The 19,722-nt window shown below is 35.8% G+C and overlaps 1 protein-coding gene across 11 annotated transcripts in view; it reads left to right on the top strand.

The window, feature by feature from the left end:
- Positions 1 to 19,722, top strand: part of UNC13B (unc-13 homolog B) — a 215,255-nt gene that overhangs the window by 100,229 nt on the left and 95,304 nt on the right. For 6 of the 11 annotated variants that reach the window (XM_081279832.1, XM_081279831.1, XM_081279829.1 and 3 more), the window contains exons 8-9: positions 9,972 to 10,007; positions 14,970 to 15,204. In XM_081279832.1, coding sequence (XP_081135958.1) covers positions 9,972 to 10,007; positions 14,970 to 15,204 — 271 coding nt within the window. The remainder of the gene's footprint in view (positions 1 to 9,971; positions 10,008 to 14,969; positions 15,205 to 19,722) is intronic. The other 5 variants (XM_081279834.1, XM_081279833.1, XM_081279830.1 and 2 more) reach the window with 1 other exon arrangement.

Raw genomic sequence — 19,722 nt, 5'->3', positions numbered from 1 at the left:
CTTTTCCTTAACTTACCATTACTCCTTGAGTGACAGGATTTTTTCCTATTAGACTGGTGCATAATAAGGGTACCGACAGTCTTTGGTTTCTTAGTCTTAGTCTCCAATGTGTTAGAGGAAGGAAGTGATACTTGGTTGTTTGCTCCTGAGGTACCTCATCCCATCTGTGTTTTAGGGAAAGACAGTTGGCTTTTAGGGGTGGTGAGTGTGTGGTTTCCAGTGTTTTCTGGAAGGTGGCATTCTTTTTCTTTGGATTAGAAATTTCTCCAGAGTTTATATATTTCTAGGATGCTTCTGTAATTAAGACTGCTAAACTCATATTTTGACAAATGAGACATGAAGTTGGCAATAACTAAAGTTTTCTCAGGTATATTGTAAGGTAATTTTAAGGTGTTCATGGTTTTCCTTAGTAGAAATAATGAAATTTTAGGAGATGCTTGCCAAAAAGACAACTTTTCTTAATTTCTCTTGTGAAACTTTTAGGGCTCTAGACCACTATTACAGAAAAGAAATCCAAAGCCTTTGAGTTCAAAGGAGTTTATCCATTAGATCTTTTAGGTTCTTCCTCCCCAAAGGCTTCTAATGTACAGGTTAGACAAAGAACATATTTTGGGGGGGCCCAAGAGGCACTAATAAGTGGATGCAAAAAGAATCAGAAGGCCTGGATTATAACCTACACTCAGGTCAAAGGAGGCCACATACACAAAAAGTGCAACTTCAGTGTTATTTATAATTGTGCTTAGCAGGTTCATAATAATCTTCTGAATCAGGAAAGTCCTAAGGTGGCAAAGGAAAAAACAAATGGCTAAGGATAGCATAAAGATTATTCAAGAAGGCTTTCCAGAGCAGTGAATTTAGAAATGACTTTTGAAAGAACCAAATTAAGTGTGTTGGTTGAAAGGAAAGATTTTTCATAGTAAGAAAATTGAAAAATATCAGAAAAGGATTCAAATTATGCAAGGCATGTTGGTGTGGAGGAAGTAGAGTGATGTCACAGCTGTGCTTGCTAATCTGCTGAAGGAAATGAATCCCTATGCTGTACAATTTTCTTCAAAGAGCTAAGAAGTATGGGGCTGGCCTCATTTGGCAGATTCATTCCTTTGGGAACCCTTTCTTTTATTTCAAATACCTATTGACCACCTTGTTGCCCATCACCTTCTTTCCTTTTAAATCCATCATGGTAGGATTGAAAATTTTGTGCCACTTAATTTTTTGGTGGCTAATATATGGTTGCTATGACTGAATACCTATTTCTGTGAGTACTGGAAGTAGAAGAGCAAGCCGTACATCATTGATGACTTTTATAAATTTACCATGGACCACACATACTACAGGAAAATAGGATTATATGACCAACTGGCCTCTATATTACAGATTCTTATAGCTTACAAGTTTCCTCTATTTTCCCCTTTTCATTTCTAAAATCCTAGAAGGCAGATGTACAGAGCTCATGTTATTCCTTTGCCACTTTTCCCCCACCATTTTGCCACTTTGATTATTGTTCTTGAATAGCACTGAGGATCAAACCTATAGCCTTGTGCTTGCTAGGCCAGTATCTACTTCTGAGCTCTGTCCTCAGCTCCCGTTTTGCCACTTCTTTCTGAGACTCTCATTCTTGCATTAAAGCTTTGTAATTTATTGTGGTGTTCTGAAAGTGACTGATTCTTATTTACCTTACACTGGGATGTTTTTCTCCATTTTATTTTATTTGTTTTTGGAGGAACCATGTTGTAGAAGTACAAAACTCGAAAGAGATAATATGTATGTTATGAAAAACAGTCCTTTTTTTCTCTACCTTATCCTTTAGCCTTGCATTTGTGCCCAGAAGCCATCACCATTTATTATTTATATATGAATATATTTATTCTAATTAGTTATGCATGACAGTAGAATGCATTTTGACACATCATAACTTCTCATTCATCTGATTGTACATGAGGTAAAGTTACACTGGTCATATAATCATATATGCACTTAGGGTAATAATGTCTGATTCATTCTACTACTATTCCTACTCCCATGCCACTTCCCCTCCCTTTACTCCCCTCTGTCTAATCCAAATTACCTCTATTCTCCCACCCCCTCATTGTGAATTATCATCTGCATATCAGAGAAAACATTCAGCAATTGGTTCTTTGGGATTCGCTTATTTCACTTAGCATAGTATTCTCCAGTTCTATCCATTTACTGGCAAATGCCATAATTTCATTCTTCTTTAAGGCTTAGTAATATTCCGTTGTGTATATATACCACAGTTTCTTTATCCATTCATCTGTTGAAGGGCACCTAGGCTGGTTCCATAGTTTAACTATCGTGAATTTAGCTGCTATAAACATTGATATGTCTGCATCACTGTAGTATGCTGATTTTAAGTCATTTGGGTATAAACCCAGGAGCGGGATGACTGGGTCAAATGGTAGTCCCATTTTCTGAGGAATCTCCATACTGCTTTATATAGTAGAGCAACCACTATTTATTATAGATTGCTCTAGAAAGAGTTTATGTATTCACAAACATGTGGATAGATAGCTATAGATTCCCCCAACAAATGTTAATATGTTAGTATTCTATGCCTTGCTTTTTTTCATATATACACGTATATATGGAACCAGTCACCTATTAATGAATATTTTTATTGAGTTGAAATTTATATAGCATAAAATCAATTGTTTTAAAGTTTTTAATCCAGTGACATTTAGTATGTTCACAGAGTTATGGAACCATCACCTCTATCAGTTCCAAACATTTTCATCACTCTCAAAGGAGATCCCATACCTGTAAACATTCATTCTCAATTCTTTCCACCCTTCACCTCTGGCAACCCTTAATCTCCTTTCTTTATGGATTTACTTTTCCTGGACATTTCATATGAAAAGAATCATTTAATATGTGCTCTTTTGCAATTGATATACACATATATATTTTTTTAGTACTGGGGATTTACCCAGTGCACTTTATCACTGAGGTACATCCCCAGCACTCTTATTTTTCATTTTGAGTCAGGGTCTCACCAAGTTGCTTAGGGCCTGCTAAATTGCTGAGGCCAAACTCAAACTTGTGATCCTCCTGTCTCAGCCTCTTGAGCTGCTAGGATTACAGGCATGTACCCCCGTGCCCAGTTGTAATTGCTTTCTTCACATAGCATAGTGTTTTTGAGGTTTATCTGTGTTGTAGCATGTATCAGACCTTTATTCCACTTTATGGCTGATTAATATTCCTTTGTATGGGTATATCACAATTTGTTTATCCATTCATTGCTGATGCAAATTTATACTTTTGTTTGTCTTTTACTTTTAGCCATTTTGAATACTGCTGCCATTAAGAGTAGTGTACAAATATTTGAATATCTACTTTCAACCTTTTGGGCATATACTAGGTTTTGAGTTGCATATATTAGGTTTTGAATGAACATTTAGCTTCTTTCAATATTTGCAGTTACAGTGCTGAAATTGATATCATTTTACATACATAATTTCATATATTTATGAATATCTGTCTGTATTGGGTGATTAGCTAGAAGTGGAATTGCTAGGTCAAAGCTTTTGTGCATGTAATGGTTCATTTAACATTTTAAAAAATTTCTTAGTTGTAGATGAATGAAATACCTTTATTTAATTATTTATTTTTATGTGGTGCTGAGGATTGAACCCAGTGCTCACACATGCCAGGCAAATGCTCTAACACTGAGCTACAACCCCCACTTTTTTAAGACATTGCAAAATTATCTGACAGAATGTATTATTCATAACTCCACTAACAAAGAAAGAGAGTGCTTTATCTTCCTTTAGCTTTTAGAAATAGCCTTCCTAGAAGTCATATTGTAGAGAATACATTGAAGACACTATAGGCAAGCAGTTCCTGTACAGTCTCCTTCCTGTTCAGTCTCCTTCCCGCTTGCCTGTCTAACCTGTCTTTCCCTTGTCTACCATCCTGGTCCTCTGATTCCCTGACTTCCTATTTTGGATTTTGATAACTGGGTCCTTTTTTTTTTTTTTTTTGGCGATCTGCTCAAAGTCTTTTCTCTGGTTCATCAACAACTTTCTGTGTATATTTAAATTTTGGGCCAACATTTGATTTCATTTTCAATAATAATATGACAACAGAAGGAATGGTGGTAGGGTGGCAAACACAGAAGCATCTTGTTAAGAATGGTATGAAATTTGTTCAGAAAGGCTTTCTAGAAGAGGTGAGGTTAGAGATGTCTTAAACTAATTTGAGTATAATGATTTAAGGTAGAGATTATTCATGGTAGGATAAATAAAAACTATGAAGAAAGGATTCAGAAACGTCTCCCCACCACAAATCCTGGCCAAGGAATCTTTTATTGGTTAGAACATTCTTCCCTAATACCTCATCTCATTGGGTAGCGGGGAGTAAAGGATCTGCCAGTCCATAGCTTCTGCTGTCTCCAGTCTAGGACTCAGAGAGGCAGAAAAATAAACTAATTATAGACTCCTTAACTCCTCAACAGTGCACAGGTAGTATTGTTTTAGTGGCAGGCAGCACAGTAGGTCCAAGACTTCTGCCAGTAAAAAGGAATGGTGATGGGGTGATGAGTTTTACGCTGTGCATGTGGTATCAGTGGAAGCAGTTGACATTGATGCTGATTATAGGTGCTGCAAACTAACAAAGAAAAGGCAGAAACTGTAACAATATGGTTTAGCTGATAAAAATGTTAATTGTAGTCTTCTGACTCACTCATTTATTTATTTCTATCCTGCCTTCTTCCAGAAAGAAATTTGAGGTAGCTAATTGTAGTCATTACATCAGCTTACTATCATTTATGTTTAGTTATAATGATACTCATTATGCACTTTAAAAATGTCGGGTTAATGTATCAAAGTTTGATTTGATGAGAGCACTTAAGTATCTATTTCTGGGCACAGTAAGATTGATTATTCCCATAAAAATGTGGTCATCTGATGGCTTATTTTTATAGGTTTTATTGGCTCAGAGTAATAAAGAGATGAATTTGATAAACTTAATTAACAGAATTGTTGCAGATAGCAACAGTTGATAGGATTGTTAATTACACAAATAATTATTGGATACCTCTTCCTCATACCAAGAAGCATGCTAGGCACTAGGCATATAGAGATGGGAAAGTCCCTGACCTTGGGGAACTCAAGTTCAGAAAGGAAGAAACAAGTAAGTAGTATCATGTGATAAGTGAATGGTAAAGGTAAGTACTTGGTATTCAAGGAGTACAGAAGAAAAAATTCAAATTTAGGGTGGTTAGGAAAGGCATTCCAGAGGATGTGATCTCAATCAAAGTCCATAGTTTACATTTTGGTTTACTCTTGATGTACATTCTATGGGTTTTGACATAGATGTGTAATGACATATAACTACCCTTTGGTATCATACAGAATAGCTCCACTGCCTTATGGTTTACCTATTCATCCCTACCTCCCATGAAACTCCTGGCATAAATTGAGTCTTGAAGGATGAGTAGGAGAAAAGAATTTTTGGTACAAGAATACTGAGTGAAAAAGCATGTTGGGGGGTACTACAAATAGAAAATTCTGGATGGCTTGAGGGTAGGGGAATGAGAAGAGTGGGGAAGAGTCAGAGATGAGGCCAGAGAGATGCAGAAAGATAGTATCATGAAGGGCTTGACTGCCATAGCAAGGTGTTCATATTTTATCTTGAAGACAATGGGGAGCCTTTGAAAACTTGATGCAGAAGAATAACCATCAGATGGCGGGAGTTATAGTGACGAGGATTTACTACAACTCCTCTAATTATAGAATATGACACAGATATATAGACGACTGAATGTTTGATTTAATGAATTAGTGTTAAAGTGGGCAAAAAGTAGACTTTTGCCAGCTACCCCAGAGAATCTTCCACGTGTCCTGTCCCAGTCATAACCCTCTCATGTCTAAAAGTTACTAATGTTCTTACTCTTTAGATGACTTCCTTGCTTTTCATTGATGTTATCATCCAAGTGTGTATATCCAAATATTAGACTTTATTTTTGCCTGTTTTGCCTTTTTGGTATATATTAACAATGCTTTTTTATCTATGGGTCTGGTCTTATCTCTTAATTTTTTCCTTGCAGTTTGTTGAAGAAATCAGGTCATTTGACTCCATAATTTTTTTTGACTTGTACAATTTCCCACATTTTGTATTTTGGTCAATACATCCCCATGGTATAGTTTAATACATTCTTCTGTCCTCTGTATTTTCTGTAAATTGATAGTTGGACTAGAAGGTTGGTCAAGTGAAAGTGTGGTCAAGTAAAATAATTTAAAACACCCTTACCCTATTGGTGGACATTTGCCTTGTTCCCACATTTTTGCTATTAGAATAAAGTGAGAAACTTTATACAATTATGTTTTTTTGGAAAATATGTGTAAATAGATCTTTCCTCTATTACATATTTATGTACTTTTCTTGTGTAGCACTTGTTCAGTATGTGTGATTATTTGCTTAATATTTATTTCCTTCCCTTGGCTATAAATTTAATGATGGAATGTGCCTATGTATCCACAATAACTTTGCTGAGTAAATATTAGTTGAATAAATGAGTATCTATAAGTGGGATTATTATGTAAAATATGCCCATTTCAGATTTTGTTAAATACTGTCAAATTACACTCTTAAAAAAATTACACCTATTTGTGTTCCTACCATTGTACTTGTTTTCTCACATCCAACCACACTGGTCCTCCTGCCCCTCCCCTTTTCCCACGCCATTCTTTCCTTCTATAAACATTTTTGACACTTTCTTTCTAGATTCTTTGTAGGTGCTTAGGCTATATCAGGGAGCAAAACAAAATCCCGAGTGTCAAGAGGTAAACAATAAGCACAATGAATAAGGAAATCAGTCATACAGAATATTAGAGAGCAGACCAACAAAAAAATCTATGTTGATAAAACAATCGGTAATGATAGTAGGACTTGAATTTCAATTTTGAATAAGATGATAAGAATATTGGTCACAATGAGAAGGTAACATTTGGGCAAAGATGGAAGAGGTGAGGGAAATAAATTGTGTCTCTCTGGAAAAATAGTGTGGCAATATGCAGAGGAAATACCTGAGTTAAAGGCTAGTTGTGACTGTAAAGGGGTAGAAGAGGACTGCTGGGTGGTGGTAATGCTCTTCCTTGATCTGTGTGTTATTATGAGAGTGTTCAGTTTCATTGAACAGTACAGTTATGATTTGTTCACTTTTCTGTTCAGTAGAACTTTTACATTTAAAATAAGGAGTGGATGTTGAACATTTCAGAATGCCTGAATGAGTATTTTCCTTTAACTTATTAATATGATGAGTGCATTAATCAATTTTTATTAAAATTATATTTGCATTTTTATAATATAATCAATTATGATAAATTACTGTTTTATTATAATATTAATTTGATTTACTTGTATTTCATTTTGAATTTTTGTGTCTGTATTCATAAGTAAGGTTGGTTAATAGTTTTTTTTCTTTTTTTATTTCCCTATGTTAGGTTTGAAGTGCTTTTCTTAATTATAGGTTTTTTACTACTATTTTCTATAGAAAGAGAAGTTCTATAGTACTTATCTAATCTACTGTCTAGAAAAAGGGAAGGGAATAATTTCTAATGTTTGACTTTGTCTTTCTAAGCTACCTGGTAATTACTACAATTAAGTAATTGATAGGTGAATCCTGTCATTGCTTAGACAGATGGCTATTCACTTGGGGTGTGAGGCTGCAATATTCTGTTGTTTCAGAGTCATGGAAAAATTAACTAGCACTGGAATATTAATTGGTGATGTAACAGTTGCCTGGGAGTGTTTTGTTTGATAATTATAGACCTTATTTTTTAATGTGACTATTTTTGATTTCTTACATTTTCAACTAGAAACAAGACAAAATATGCAGAAGAAGAAGCCTCTATATTGCTGTGGCCTAGTCACTTATCCTGGGGGACTGGGATAAATTCAGGTTTTTCTTTTAGGAAAGAGAATTAATTTTGAATTGAATCCTAGAACTGCTAGAATTTTTTTTTTTTTACTTGCCATATAACCACATTGAAGTATTTTCAAGCTATGTAGGATGGTGGGTCTGGCTGCCTTCTTCCTCCAACATCACAGGAACACTATGCTACTGTGAGAGACTGTGGTTTTTATCATATAGGAAATTTCAGCTAGGTTGAAAGACATATTCTGAGCATCTCATGATTGTTTTTATCTCCATTTTCTTTTAAAAAGAAACAAGATAATTACACTCTCACAGTTGCTATGGTGAGCATGGGAAAGCCTGGAAAAATTTTCCTTTAACTCCTGCCATGGTTAGAAAGTTAAATTAACCAGGCATGGTGGCACACACCTGTAATCCCATGTAATCCTAGCAGCTCAGGTGGCCAAGGCAGGAGAATTGTGAGTTTAAAGCCAGCCTCAGCAATTTATCGAGGCCCTAAGCAACTCAGCAAGACTCATCTCTAAATAAAATATTAAAAAGGGCTGGGGATGTGGCTCAGAGGTAAAACACCCTGGGTTCAAACCCTGGTACCAAAAAAAAAAAGTAAACTCAATTATATCAGTTATTGAAATTTTTCAATGACATATTAAAACACCATCTCTTCTCTGAGGGGAGGAAGAAGGTAAGTACCTGGGAAGAAAAGTGATTTTTCACTGTATTCTAAATTTAATAGCCTGCAACTGATTAGCCCCATGTGCCTAGGATAGGGGTTAGCTGAGAGAAATGCAGCCAGCTTGGGTTGGCATCATCAGTGCACCTAGAATTTTGAGTCAGATTGCAAACTTTCAAGTGAGCTTCATCTTCAGAACTCTGAGGACCATCCAGATCAGATAATGTAGATTCCTTAGTGGACCATAGGCTGTCAGAGTCTGCAGACCTGGGGGGTGTTTTCTTTGTGCCACCTATTTATTAGGAAACTGTAAAACAAATAAAAACCTGGCAACAGGACAAAACAGCAAATGCTTGTTGCTGACTGTATTCCAGTAACAGTCCTAAGTATTTTCCATGCATTTCTCCTCTAATCCTTACAAGGATGTGAGGAGAGTCATGCTATTGTTATTTTCACTTATAGATAAGGAAACATCTGTCAAGATCAGAGCACTAGTATGTGGTAGAGCCAGAAGAACTGAGCTTTGACTTTAAAACCTACCTTCATAAATTAAATGACTTCTTGTTTAATGGGATTAACTGCCTATTTTTATTGATATCTTTGTCACAAGTAGTTGCTTCAAATTCATTTTGGGTATGGGATAGGATTTAAATTTAATTAGTATTTAATTTTTAACTTATTTTAAAAAATAAGTTAAAATAATTTTAAACTTATTTTTAAAAATAAGTAGAAGATGTTTCATTTTCTTCTATCCTTCAGTTTCTGTGTTAAAGTGGATTTTATTAAAAATTTTATAATTCAGAAAAAATAGTTCTCTCTGAGGATCCAATAGGCCAGCATATTTTATTACATATTGGACTATTGGAGGGTAAGTTTTTAAGAGAGACATTGCCATTCTTTGGCTTTTTAACTTTCTTTTAGTAGAAAGCAGCAAAACTGGACATCATCACTTCCAGACAGGGGATCATCCCAGACCCATGGTATCAGGACTGAGCTTCTGGTAGATATACTGTGACAGGCTCAGGTTTGGTGAACACAGAGATAAGGAAAGATTTCTTAGAAGCAGTAGGTAAAATTTTTCTTACTTTGACTAAGGGAAGGAAGAGCTCCTAAAGCATGATGCCCTGAGAGAGGGACTAACCTAGGCCTAGAAGGAAGCAGTAGTTTTTGTTATTTTTTGTTTTGTGATTCTGTATCCAGTCAATACCAAAGAGCAAGACTATTTTTTAGATTTTTCTCGTATTGGTAGAAGACAGAGACTCTCCATGTTAAGTTAATGGAATACAAGTAGGGCAGGCCCAAGTAAGATAGGCATTTAAGAATGGGTGGATGGGGAAATGATGTTTGACTTCCTGCTAAAATTGTCTCTGTCACACTTCTTTTGCTTGTTCTTTGTGGTTTTCTTAGGTCACTGGACCTATTTGGGCTGGGGAGAGCAGCAAAGTACGTAAGAATTTCAATTTCTTATAATTTTTCTGGTCTTACTTTTTAATGTTTTCCCTTTGAACCATGAAGCTGGATATTCATGCATACAAGCATATATAACACCATTGTCCTTTCCTCTCCCACTTGACTATTGGGAGACAGTTGTCTGTAGTGGAATATTATATTATTTCAGTCTGGCTTCTTGAAGATTGTGGGGGTAGGAGGGCAGATTTCAAATCAAAGTGGAAGTCAAAATCATGCCAGGATCACCTGATCATTATTTCCCAGATCTTTATCAGTATGACTGGGGAGAAATGCAGAATACACTACTGTCTTAGGTTTATTAGTCTGACAAAATGTGAATGTCATTTCAGCCAAAATTCTGGTTTTATGAAGGAAACAAGAGGCTGAGAACATGGTTCAGCTTTCCTTGAAGTAGCCCTGCTAGAGATTTGTTCTAGAGCTTAAAAGAGTGGGCAGCCAGTTCTTTCTAACTCTAGGCTGACATTACTGACTGTGTTACCCATCTAACAAGGGATGAAGTTGAGTCTTAGTGATTAGGTATCCAACAGGTGCTTAGAAGGGCCAAATTTTGTCCTGTCATTGTATTTTCTCACAAAGTATGTACTTGCTGTAATTTGAATCCCAAGTATTTTTACTGTTAGAGAACTGCTCAAAAGCAGCCTAAGAGTGCAGAGAAGTTAAGGTTTTCAAGCTAATAAAAAGTAACTTAAGCCTTGAAAAAATGTGCCAGTTCTCTTTGATCCCCCCTCACCCCCGACCCCAACCCCGGCTGATAAAGTTCTAGCTATACTTAGTACTTAAAGATGGGAACTGAATCCAAGAATACTACATACCAGAGAGCACTAAATACCAGAGAGCCTCATTTGCCCCAAGTTAGATTACTTTCCCCAGCCAACTTTTCCAGGCTTATTTTCTATCATTCCTGTACATTTCCTTTTATGTAGCTGCCAAGCTAGCTAACAAAATATTTCTAAAAAATGTATGGCCTCTCTCCTGTTTGGGCCTTTAATCATGCTATTGCTTTTATCCAGAATCCAGAAGATATATTTTCCCCTCCGTCTTTACCTTTTGAAAACACAAAGTTCTTCAAAGCTGTCTCCTCCAAAAAGCTTTCCTTACTCACCCTCTCAGGAAGTTTTCAATTAATATTGTGCTTAATTTATGCTACTCTTATGTAGTAACTTCCTTGTATAACAATTCATTCTGTTCATGTTTTCACACCTGTATTACTTGTATTCTGAACCTTCTTTGCTGTTTAACCTTGCATGTAGACACTCAATATTTGAATGAGTAAATGTCCCCATCTTTTAAATTTTCCATACTTCAAATGGTCTTTGCTAGGGGTTTTTCAATGTTTGCTATTTAACTAGCCACAGGTCCTTCCTTAGGCTGAATAACCAAACCTGTACTCAGCTTCTTTTTCTCTGCAAAACCTGGAATTTTCCTAGTGAACACGGTACTATGGAGTAGATTGTAGAGCTAAGTAGGAGATGGTGACTGACACACTAAAATAACAGTTCTTTTATTCAAACTGAAGGGTTACACAGTTTCCTTAATTTCCTTTTTCAGTTTCTAGTTAGATTTGGTTGTGCCAGGAAATTTACTTTCTAGGGAAATTGAGGGTGGTAGAGAGGAGATAAACTGGCCTTTGCCTCTGCCTACTTTTTTTCCCGTTTTTCTCTTTTGTCTCACCTCATTTTTTTTTTGTATTTTCTTTCTCCTGACTCTCCTCTTTTTTATATTCTCTCTTCTTCTAACCTTTTCTTGCTGTGACCTGCATCCTAGCCAGAAGCTTAACCCCAAGGATCCCAATTAACCATGGCCTGCCACTTGCCCCAACCACTAAACAGAAAAGGTGATGGTGAAAATCAGGAAAAGAAACTTTAATCAGTAGGACCATATTGGGAAGGCAAAGTGAGATCCAGTATCTCAGCCCTATCTTTGTCTCAGCCCTGTCTTCAGGTTGCCAGTAGGAGCTTTAAGTTCAAATAGAGGAAGAATTGGAGCAGGGAGCAGTAGGTATGCATAATTAATCAGTCTTGGCCAAACTGTAGACTGACTTCTGTGAAGTAGCTCCAGAGAAGACTTATCAATTGAGGGGGAATTACTACTTGCTGCTCAGGATGTTTGTCTGTCAGACCTGTGGTAGGGATTGATGATTGGAGACTTCTGGGTACCACTCTAGGGGCCTGAAACAGGATGCTATAAATATCGTACCTCAGTCTTCAAGGGGAATAAGATATATCAGGTAAATTTAGGGTTAATAAACCATGTATTTCTAGTTGTTAGACGAATACTTCTTAAATGATTTACATGCATATGTGAAAAGCTGAGCAGGGATATGACTCAAAGTTTATGGTAATAAGGGAGACTGATACAAAATGAAGTCAGATGCCAAGCTTTATCCTGGTTTTGGTTACTCATAAGGCATCTGCTGGCCTTAGTAAAAAGTCACTATTTTTAGCAAAAGGCATCCTCTAGGTCCCTGTTTTATTTCTAGGCACTTTTTTCCCTTAATATTTGCCCTTTATTTATTTAATATAGAAGTGTTGTTCGTCTTTAGAAAAGTTGGTGGGTATTTCTCCCCTTAGCCTAGCAAAATAATAAAGCAGAGCATTATTTAGGAGATCAGATAGAGTGATAAATTGTCTAAGTAGTTTCTGGCTTTGGATCATGGATTCCTAATTCTGACTGAGCTAATCTCTTTGGCCTTATGGTCGATAGGATCATCTATTGTTGTTGCCTCTTTGTAGACTCAGTCTTGTTTTTCTGACTTTAGTGCTAATATATTTCTTGCCTGAATTTAAGTAGACTTTCAGTTTTGTCTTCTTTGTTGTTTCTGTTCCCACATCTGTAATGCATGAATAGTCCAGCACTGACTTCTTCAGACTTACTGCTCCTTCTGTGGGTTCAGAAAGAATTAAGTCTGAATGGCATATTGTTTTTGTCTCTTGACCTTTTTCTTTCTGATTTTGAGAACAAGAAATTCATCAAGGGTTAAAACCAGTGCCTCCAAAGTCTGTTTCTGCTAATGTGTCATCAGAATGCTTTGTAGCAAGAATGCTTTGCATTCTTGTTGTTTATCTTTGTTTTCAATATGTACTACTCTTGCTTGTCAGATGACTACTTTAACCAGAAAGTGTTACTAATAATTGTTTCTGACTCTTTGAATGTTAGCATCTTTATCCTGATTTTTTTTTTTTTTTGCCTTGGGACTTGATTGATCTTTCCTTTTTAAATACTCACATGGTGCCATAAACTCAAGTGGAATAATCTGATATGATCTCCTCTTATGCCTACCCTTGGTCTCACCTTGTTGCTATAAACTCCAGTGGAATTTAACCTCTACTCCATTCCCCAGCTGAACCCACAAATGTGATCTGGAATCCAGTGCTTAAACACAACCCCATGTTTGTGCTGTCTCTTTTAGTGAAATTATTATCTACTAGGTTCTTAGTTTAGAAGCCAAGGGATCACTGTCCATTTTCCCCCAAGTTTTATCAGTTCTGCCTGGATTTTTTTTATATAGTTCATTAACTCCTTTCCATTTCTACTGCATGGATACAAGTCCTTGTCTACTGCCACAGTGACTGTAAAAGCCTAATATTATGGTCTTCAGGAGGCTTCTACTGCCAAAACTGCTACCCAGACTATCTTTTTTTTAAAATTTTTTTTAGTTGTAGTTGGACACAATGCCTTTGTTTTATTTATTTATTTTTATGTGGTGCTGAGGATTGAACCCAGGGTCCCATGCATGCTAGGTGAGCATTCTACCGCTGATCCACAATCCTAGCCCCCAGACTGTCTTTTAAAATTACTAATGTGAGGAGTCCATCATCTGCTAAAAGTATCTCTCTTTCAGGATGATGAATATTCCTTTTCCTCATTGAGAATCAAAGAGGAAGTTGGCAAGAAAGGACATGTGAGACCTTGTTAATCATACACATATGGATATGGTGTCAGATATGGCTTCTCTATAAAGTAGTTTACAAACATTACTTTTAAAAAATATTTTTAGTTGTAGATGGACACAATACCTTTATTTGATTTATTTTTATGTGGTGCTGAGGATCGAACCCAATGCCTCTCACATGCTAAGCAGGTGTTCTACCACTGAGCTACAACCCCAGCCCCCAAACACTGCTTTTTTTTGAAAGGGTTGAGCTCCCTTTCCAAGCATCATTTTGATTTGTAATGGTGGTCACTTTAGCTGGTCTGGAAAGTAGATAAAATTCTGAAAAATTGTAGTCACTGCTGTTTAGTAAAATGGCTGCATTATCAGCAATATTCCATGAGTAGTGTATGTTTTCTTCTTATCTCAGCTCATGGTCAGGATGGGAATTCTGAGCCCAGGGTGTAGGTTCTTAACAGGAATTGTTAGAAAAACTTGCCATGACATCCAGACAGTAAGTCTGCTGCTGTTCTCAGCTGCGTCTAGTCTAGAGCCTTTGGCTTGATTTCTAAGCCTTGGCTTTGACCAGCTCCTCATGGTTGATCTGCTTTTTTGGTTTAGCCCATGCATTTTAAAGTCTGAAAAAAACCAGTCTAACTTTAAATTAAAATTTATCTTTTCTAAGATATGGAAATGCTGTTTTTCCCCTTTGATAACAATAGAGGACCAAAATCTATTTGTGACATTTAAAAACAGATTTTAATTAGGATTATTAAAACTAAAGTAGCAGAATTCTAGAAAATTCTGCTCTGGAAAAATGCAACTTGGAGCACTTCTGAGAATCAGAACTAAAATTAAACCAGGTGTTTTATCTTATTTGATAGAGCTTGTGGATATTAATTGAGATTCTTCCACATATGTTTTTGAGGTCACTGGGCTCATATGTAGCTCAGCTTGTTCTCGTTTTAAAGGTTCAGACTTGTGGTTATCAATGGTAGAGCAGAAAAAGTTCTGAAGAACTAAATAAAGCTGGAGTTCTTGGACTGACTGTGCTTATTCCACAGCCTTTGAAGACCCTGATAGTGCCGTCGATGACCGTGACAGTGACTATCGTAGTGAGACCAGCAATAGCATCCCGCCTCCTTACCATACGACTTCCCAGCCCAATGCTTCTGTGCACCAGTTTCCTGTGCCTGTGCGATTGCCACATCAGCTACTGCTTCAGGGCAGTTCCCGGGATTCTTGCAATGACTCTATACAGAGTTATGACCTTGATTATCCAGAGCGTCGGGCCCTCAGGTAGGTATTAGGAACAACGCACTTTCTCTTCCTAGCAATCAGTTCCCATGAAACAATTGACAAGAAGGATATGAGTGCTTTGACTTGAAGTGGTACAATATAGCAGTATGATGGGCCAAGCTTCTGTCATTTTGTGTATATTTTCAGTCTCTTTTCTCTTCTACACATTCATATACATCATCCATATACATTTTTACCAGGAATACTTTTCTTTATGATCAGTGATTTTCAACTAGTGAGGGCATTCTCACTTGGGGTGGATGGCTCCCCCTTGCTGCCAGCTTAGTGATTTATTTTTCCCATACCAGGGATTGAATCCAGAGGTGCTTTACTACTACTGAAGTACATCCCCAATCCCTGTTTATTCTTTATAAGGTCTCACTAAGTTGCCCAGACTGGCCTTGAACTTACAATCTCCCTGCCTCAGCCTCCCATCTCTTGGATTATAGGTGTGCACAACTGCCCCTGGCTCAGTGGTTTTGATACACCCTTCACCACAGTGAAAAAAAAGAAAATCATAGATATTGAATATTTGGGTAATTCTTCCTGCTAAAATATTTTCTGGGAACTTTATAAGAAAACCAATATGATCTTATCATAGCAAATTCAGTACTTTTGCTGGAACTTTGTTTTAATTTAATTTAATTTCTTAAATATTTAAAGTATTTCATGGTTGAATAAAATTTAAAATACAGTATAGCATACAATAAAGAATCTCCTACCCACACTTGTCTTCCTTTACCCTATTCCCTTTCTTCCTTCTAGTTCCCTCCCCATTGCTGTTTTTAGGTATCCTTCCATAAACTAGTGTCATGTATTTGTGTCAAAGAAAATGTGTACATTTATGTTCCTTCCATCCTCCAATGTTTTTAAAAAATATTCCAGACTTAAAATTTAGACAAATAATGCAGTGAATATCCATATTTTTGTTGCCTCATTTATTAGTTATGTTAACATTTTGCCACCCTTACTTTATCTCATTCTTTCTGATATATATTCACATGCACATATTTTTTTTTTTGAAAAATTTGATTGTAAGTTGGAGATACCATATTACTTTACCAGTAAGTACTTCACATATAATTCCTAAGAAAAAGGACTTTTTAAAAAGTATTTAAATGTTTTTATTAGGATGTTATACATAACATTGGGGTTCATTTTGACAAAATCATAAATGCATGGAATATAATTTGCTCCACTTCAGTCCCCAGAAAAAGGACTTTTAAAAAACATAACCTTAGCATTGTGAGCATAATCAAGAAATTCAATGATACAATTGTGTTATCTGATATATACATCATATTTAATTTCTCCAGTAAGTCTCTGTAATGTTCTTTATATGTATTTTTAATTTCCTTTTTGATCTAGGATCCAGTCAAGAATCTTGAAGCATTATATTGATTTTCCTTTTTATTAGTCTCCTTTAATCTAGCAAATCCCCCCTCCCTCCTCTTGTACCCTGTCTTTGGAGATACATGTTTTGAAGAGTGTATGCCAGGTGTTTTGAGAATGTCTTTTAGTTTGATTTTGTCTGATTGTTTCTTCATGTTTAGAATTTGGTTGAACATTTTTTTGGCAAAAATACTACATACTGTGATGTTTCTTTCACAGTGCATTCAGGAAGCATGTACTTTGTCTTAATGGTGATGTTTGGTTAAGGAATATGGTATGTGCTATTTTATTCCAGTGTAACAATATTCTTTCTCCTTTGTAATTAATAGTATCTGGGTGATACCTGAGATTGTATCAATATTCTACAGCCTTTTAAAGTGATTTTAGCATCCATTGATCCTTGCTTCAATCAATTATTTTATTGTTCAGAGATCAGTTTTTAAAAAACCCATTCCAACTTAGCTCATATTTTTAATTTCTAAAATTCACCAGCTCACTAAACTTGGACACTGGTGAATTTTTATGCTTATCTTCAAAAGGCCATCTAGACAAGCCAAAGCCCTCAACTCTGCCAACTCCCCTTTCTGGGGCCCTGGTACCTATCCCAGTTTACTGTGTCATCTCTAAAAATATTTTCAGTTAAATTTTCTCATATTCTGACTCTTCATATTCTGATTCTGAAGAGAAACACATTAAGAAAGTTCTTACTCTTTAGTAGTTCATAACTTAAATGCTTGTTTTTTTCTTTATCTGTTTTTGTTTGTTTGTTTTTTAAGACGAGGTCTTGCTACTTGGCCCAGGATGACTTAGAATTCCTGGGCTCAAGTGATCCTCCTGCCTCAACCTCCTGAGTAGCTGTGATCACAAGCACACGCCACAGTGCTCAGCTTGAATACTTCTGTTTTATTCATTTGATTTTAGTTACATTGTTTACATTGTCCTACTTAAAAAAAACATAATTGCAAAAATAGTTCAAATTTTTTATTAGTGCAAAATAATTATATAGAATATTGGGTTTCACTGTGACATATTTGTTCACGCATATAACATACTTTGATCAGTTTAATCACCTGGTACTTCCCTTTTAGCCTCTCCTCTCCCTCACCAGGACCTGTTTTCTTTATTCTACTCGACCCATTCTACTTTTTCTTTCTCTTTTTGCAATAAATACATAAATAAAAATTTTCTTTTAGTTTTCCTTTCTGTGTTTGTAAGCTTTAGGGGTACAGTCCAAAAGTCATGATAACAGATCATCCCCGAATTACTGCATACTCTTCAGTTTGGACAAACTGTGATTTTCCTAACCATTATCTTATTATTTGGTTATTTCCTGGGTTACTGCTATAATAAACAACCCTTGGAAGAGCATTAATGACATGCTTTAAGTTGCAAATTTTTCCTAAAATTTTTCAATTGTTCTCATATAAATTGAGCTTTACTGAATCAATAGGTAAAATGAGATTTAAAAGTAAGTATTTTATAATGGCCAGCAGAGGAAAAGTTAAAAGGAATTTTAAGTAAACTTTTTTTTTGTACCAGGGATTGAACTCAAGGGTGCTTAACCACTAAGTCACATACTGAGCCCTTTTTATTTTGTATTTTGAGACAGGGTCTCTATAAGTTGCTGAGGCTGGCCTTGAACTTAAATCCTCTTGCCTCAGCCTCCCAAGTTGCTAAGATTACAGGCATGCACCACCATACCTGGCATAAACTTTTTATTATAGACATTTTTTAAAAAATATATTTTTTTAGTTGTCAGTGGACCTTTATTTTTGTTTATTTATATGCAGTGCTGAGAATTGAACCCAGTGCCTCACATATGCTAGGCAAGCAATCTACTACTAGAAAGCAAGCACTACAACCCCAGCTACAACCCACTACAAGCACTACAACCTCAGCCCTGTAGACATTTTTAACTCAATGTTTTATAATAATTTTTCCTTTAAGAGTTTTAGAGAGATTTTATCACTAGTATTGTTTATAAATGCAAACACTAATTTCATGGACATAGTTCCACAAAGCTCAGTTATAAAGTCTGTTTTCAGTATCTTAAGTTGCATAGTTTTTTAAGAAGAAAGTTTAAAATTCTTGAGGGGGAAAATGTATTTTCTAGGAAATATAAAGTATAAAAATAAATAGTTACTTCCACTGTATCCATGGCTGTTGATTTAATCTGGAACTATAAAGACTCCTTCCAGGTTGGATTTAAGTTTAGTTTGAGTTTTTGGAGAATAATGGAGAGTTGTGAAATTGCATACAAAAAATATCATGCAACCAAATGAGCTTTTATTTAATTAATCTAGAATAACATGATTTTTATATAATTTGAGGTTTGACAACAGAAATTAAACTTTGTTGGATGTTATTAACCAAAGTATTTCTGGTATTGAGAAGAGTTAATAAAAGGTCAGCCTTACCCTGAAAGATTTTTTAGTGACCACTTTGATTTTGTTTCTGGACTTCATGTTTGATCTTGTTCTGTTTCCTAAATAAATGCTAGTATATGTTAGATTTATAAAAGAACACAGTGAGCTGATAAGTCCTTGGTCTGTAGGCCTTCGGTGTGTAGAAATACAGGAACCAGGCCATCTCCAACCTAAATGAAAGAAAAGTGAACTGTCTTATGAATTCATTGTTTTGTGTTAGACATGTGGCTTTTACTGCTATAATCAGCACAGGAAAAGATACTTATTTTAATGTGATCCTTGATGTGTTAAGCCTTTGTGTTTCTCAAACAACAAATTACAAAGCTTTAAATAAATTGCTGTTTTTGGTAGTATAATAAGGATAGACTTCTGATAGTCAAGTTATTTTTGTAATGCTTGTTTTTTTTCTTTTTAAAAGGAATATGTTTGACCATATTGTTGTCTTTATAGCCTGAAATATAACTTTCAGCAAGTTAACAGCTTGACTTCTTTTTAGACACAAATGCATCAGCAAACTTGGGTTTCTTGAAATCTCTTGATAAGCCAGGTATGGTGAAGCACACCTGTAATCCCATCTACTCAGGAGGCTTAGACAGGAGGATCACAAGTTCAAGGTCAGCCTCAGCACTTAGTGAGACCCTGTCTCAAAAAATAAAAAGGGTTGGGAGATTGAGTGCCCTGGGATCATCAATCTCCAATG

Source organism: Spermophilus citellus (genome assembly GCF_964194105.1).
Source record: "Spermophilus citellus genome assembly, chromosome: 2".
In the NCBI taxonomy this organism is placed as follows: Eukaryota; Metazoa; Chordata; class Mammalia; order Rodentia; family Sciuridae; genus Spermophilus; species Spermophilus citellus.
Note: the sequence above shows the minus strand (reverse complement) of the source record. Positions and strands in the feature narration are given on the sequence as shown.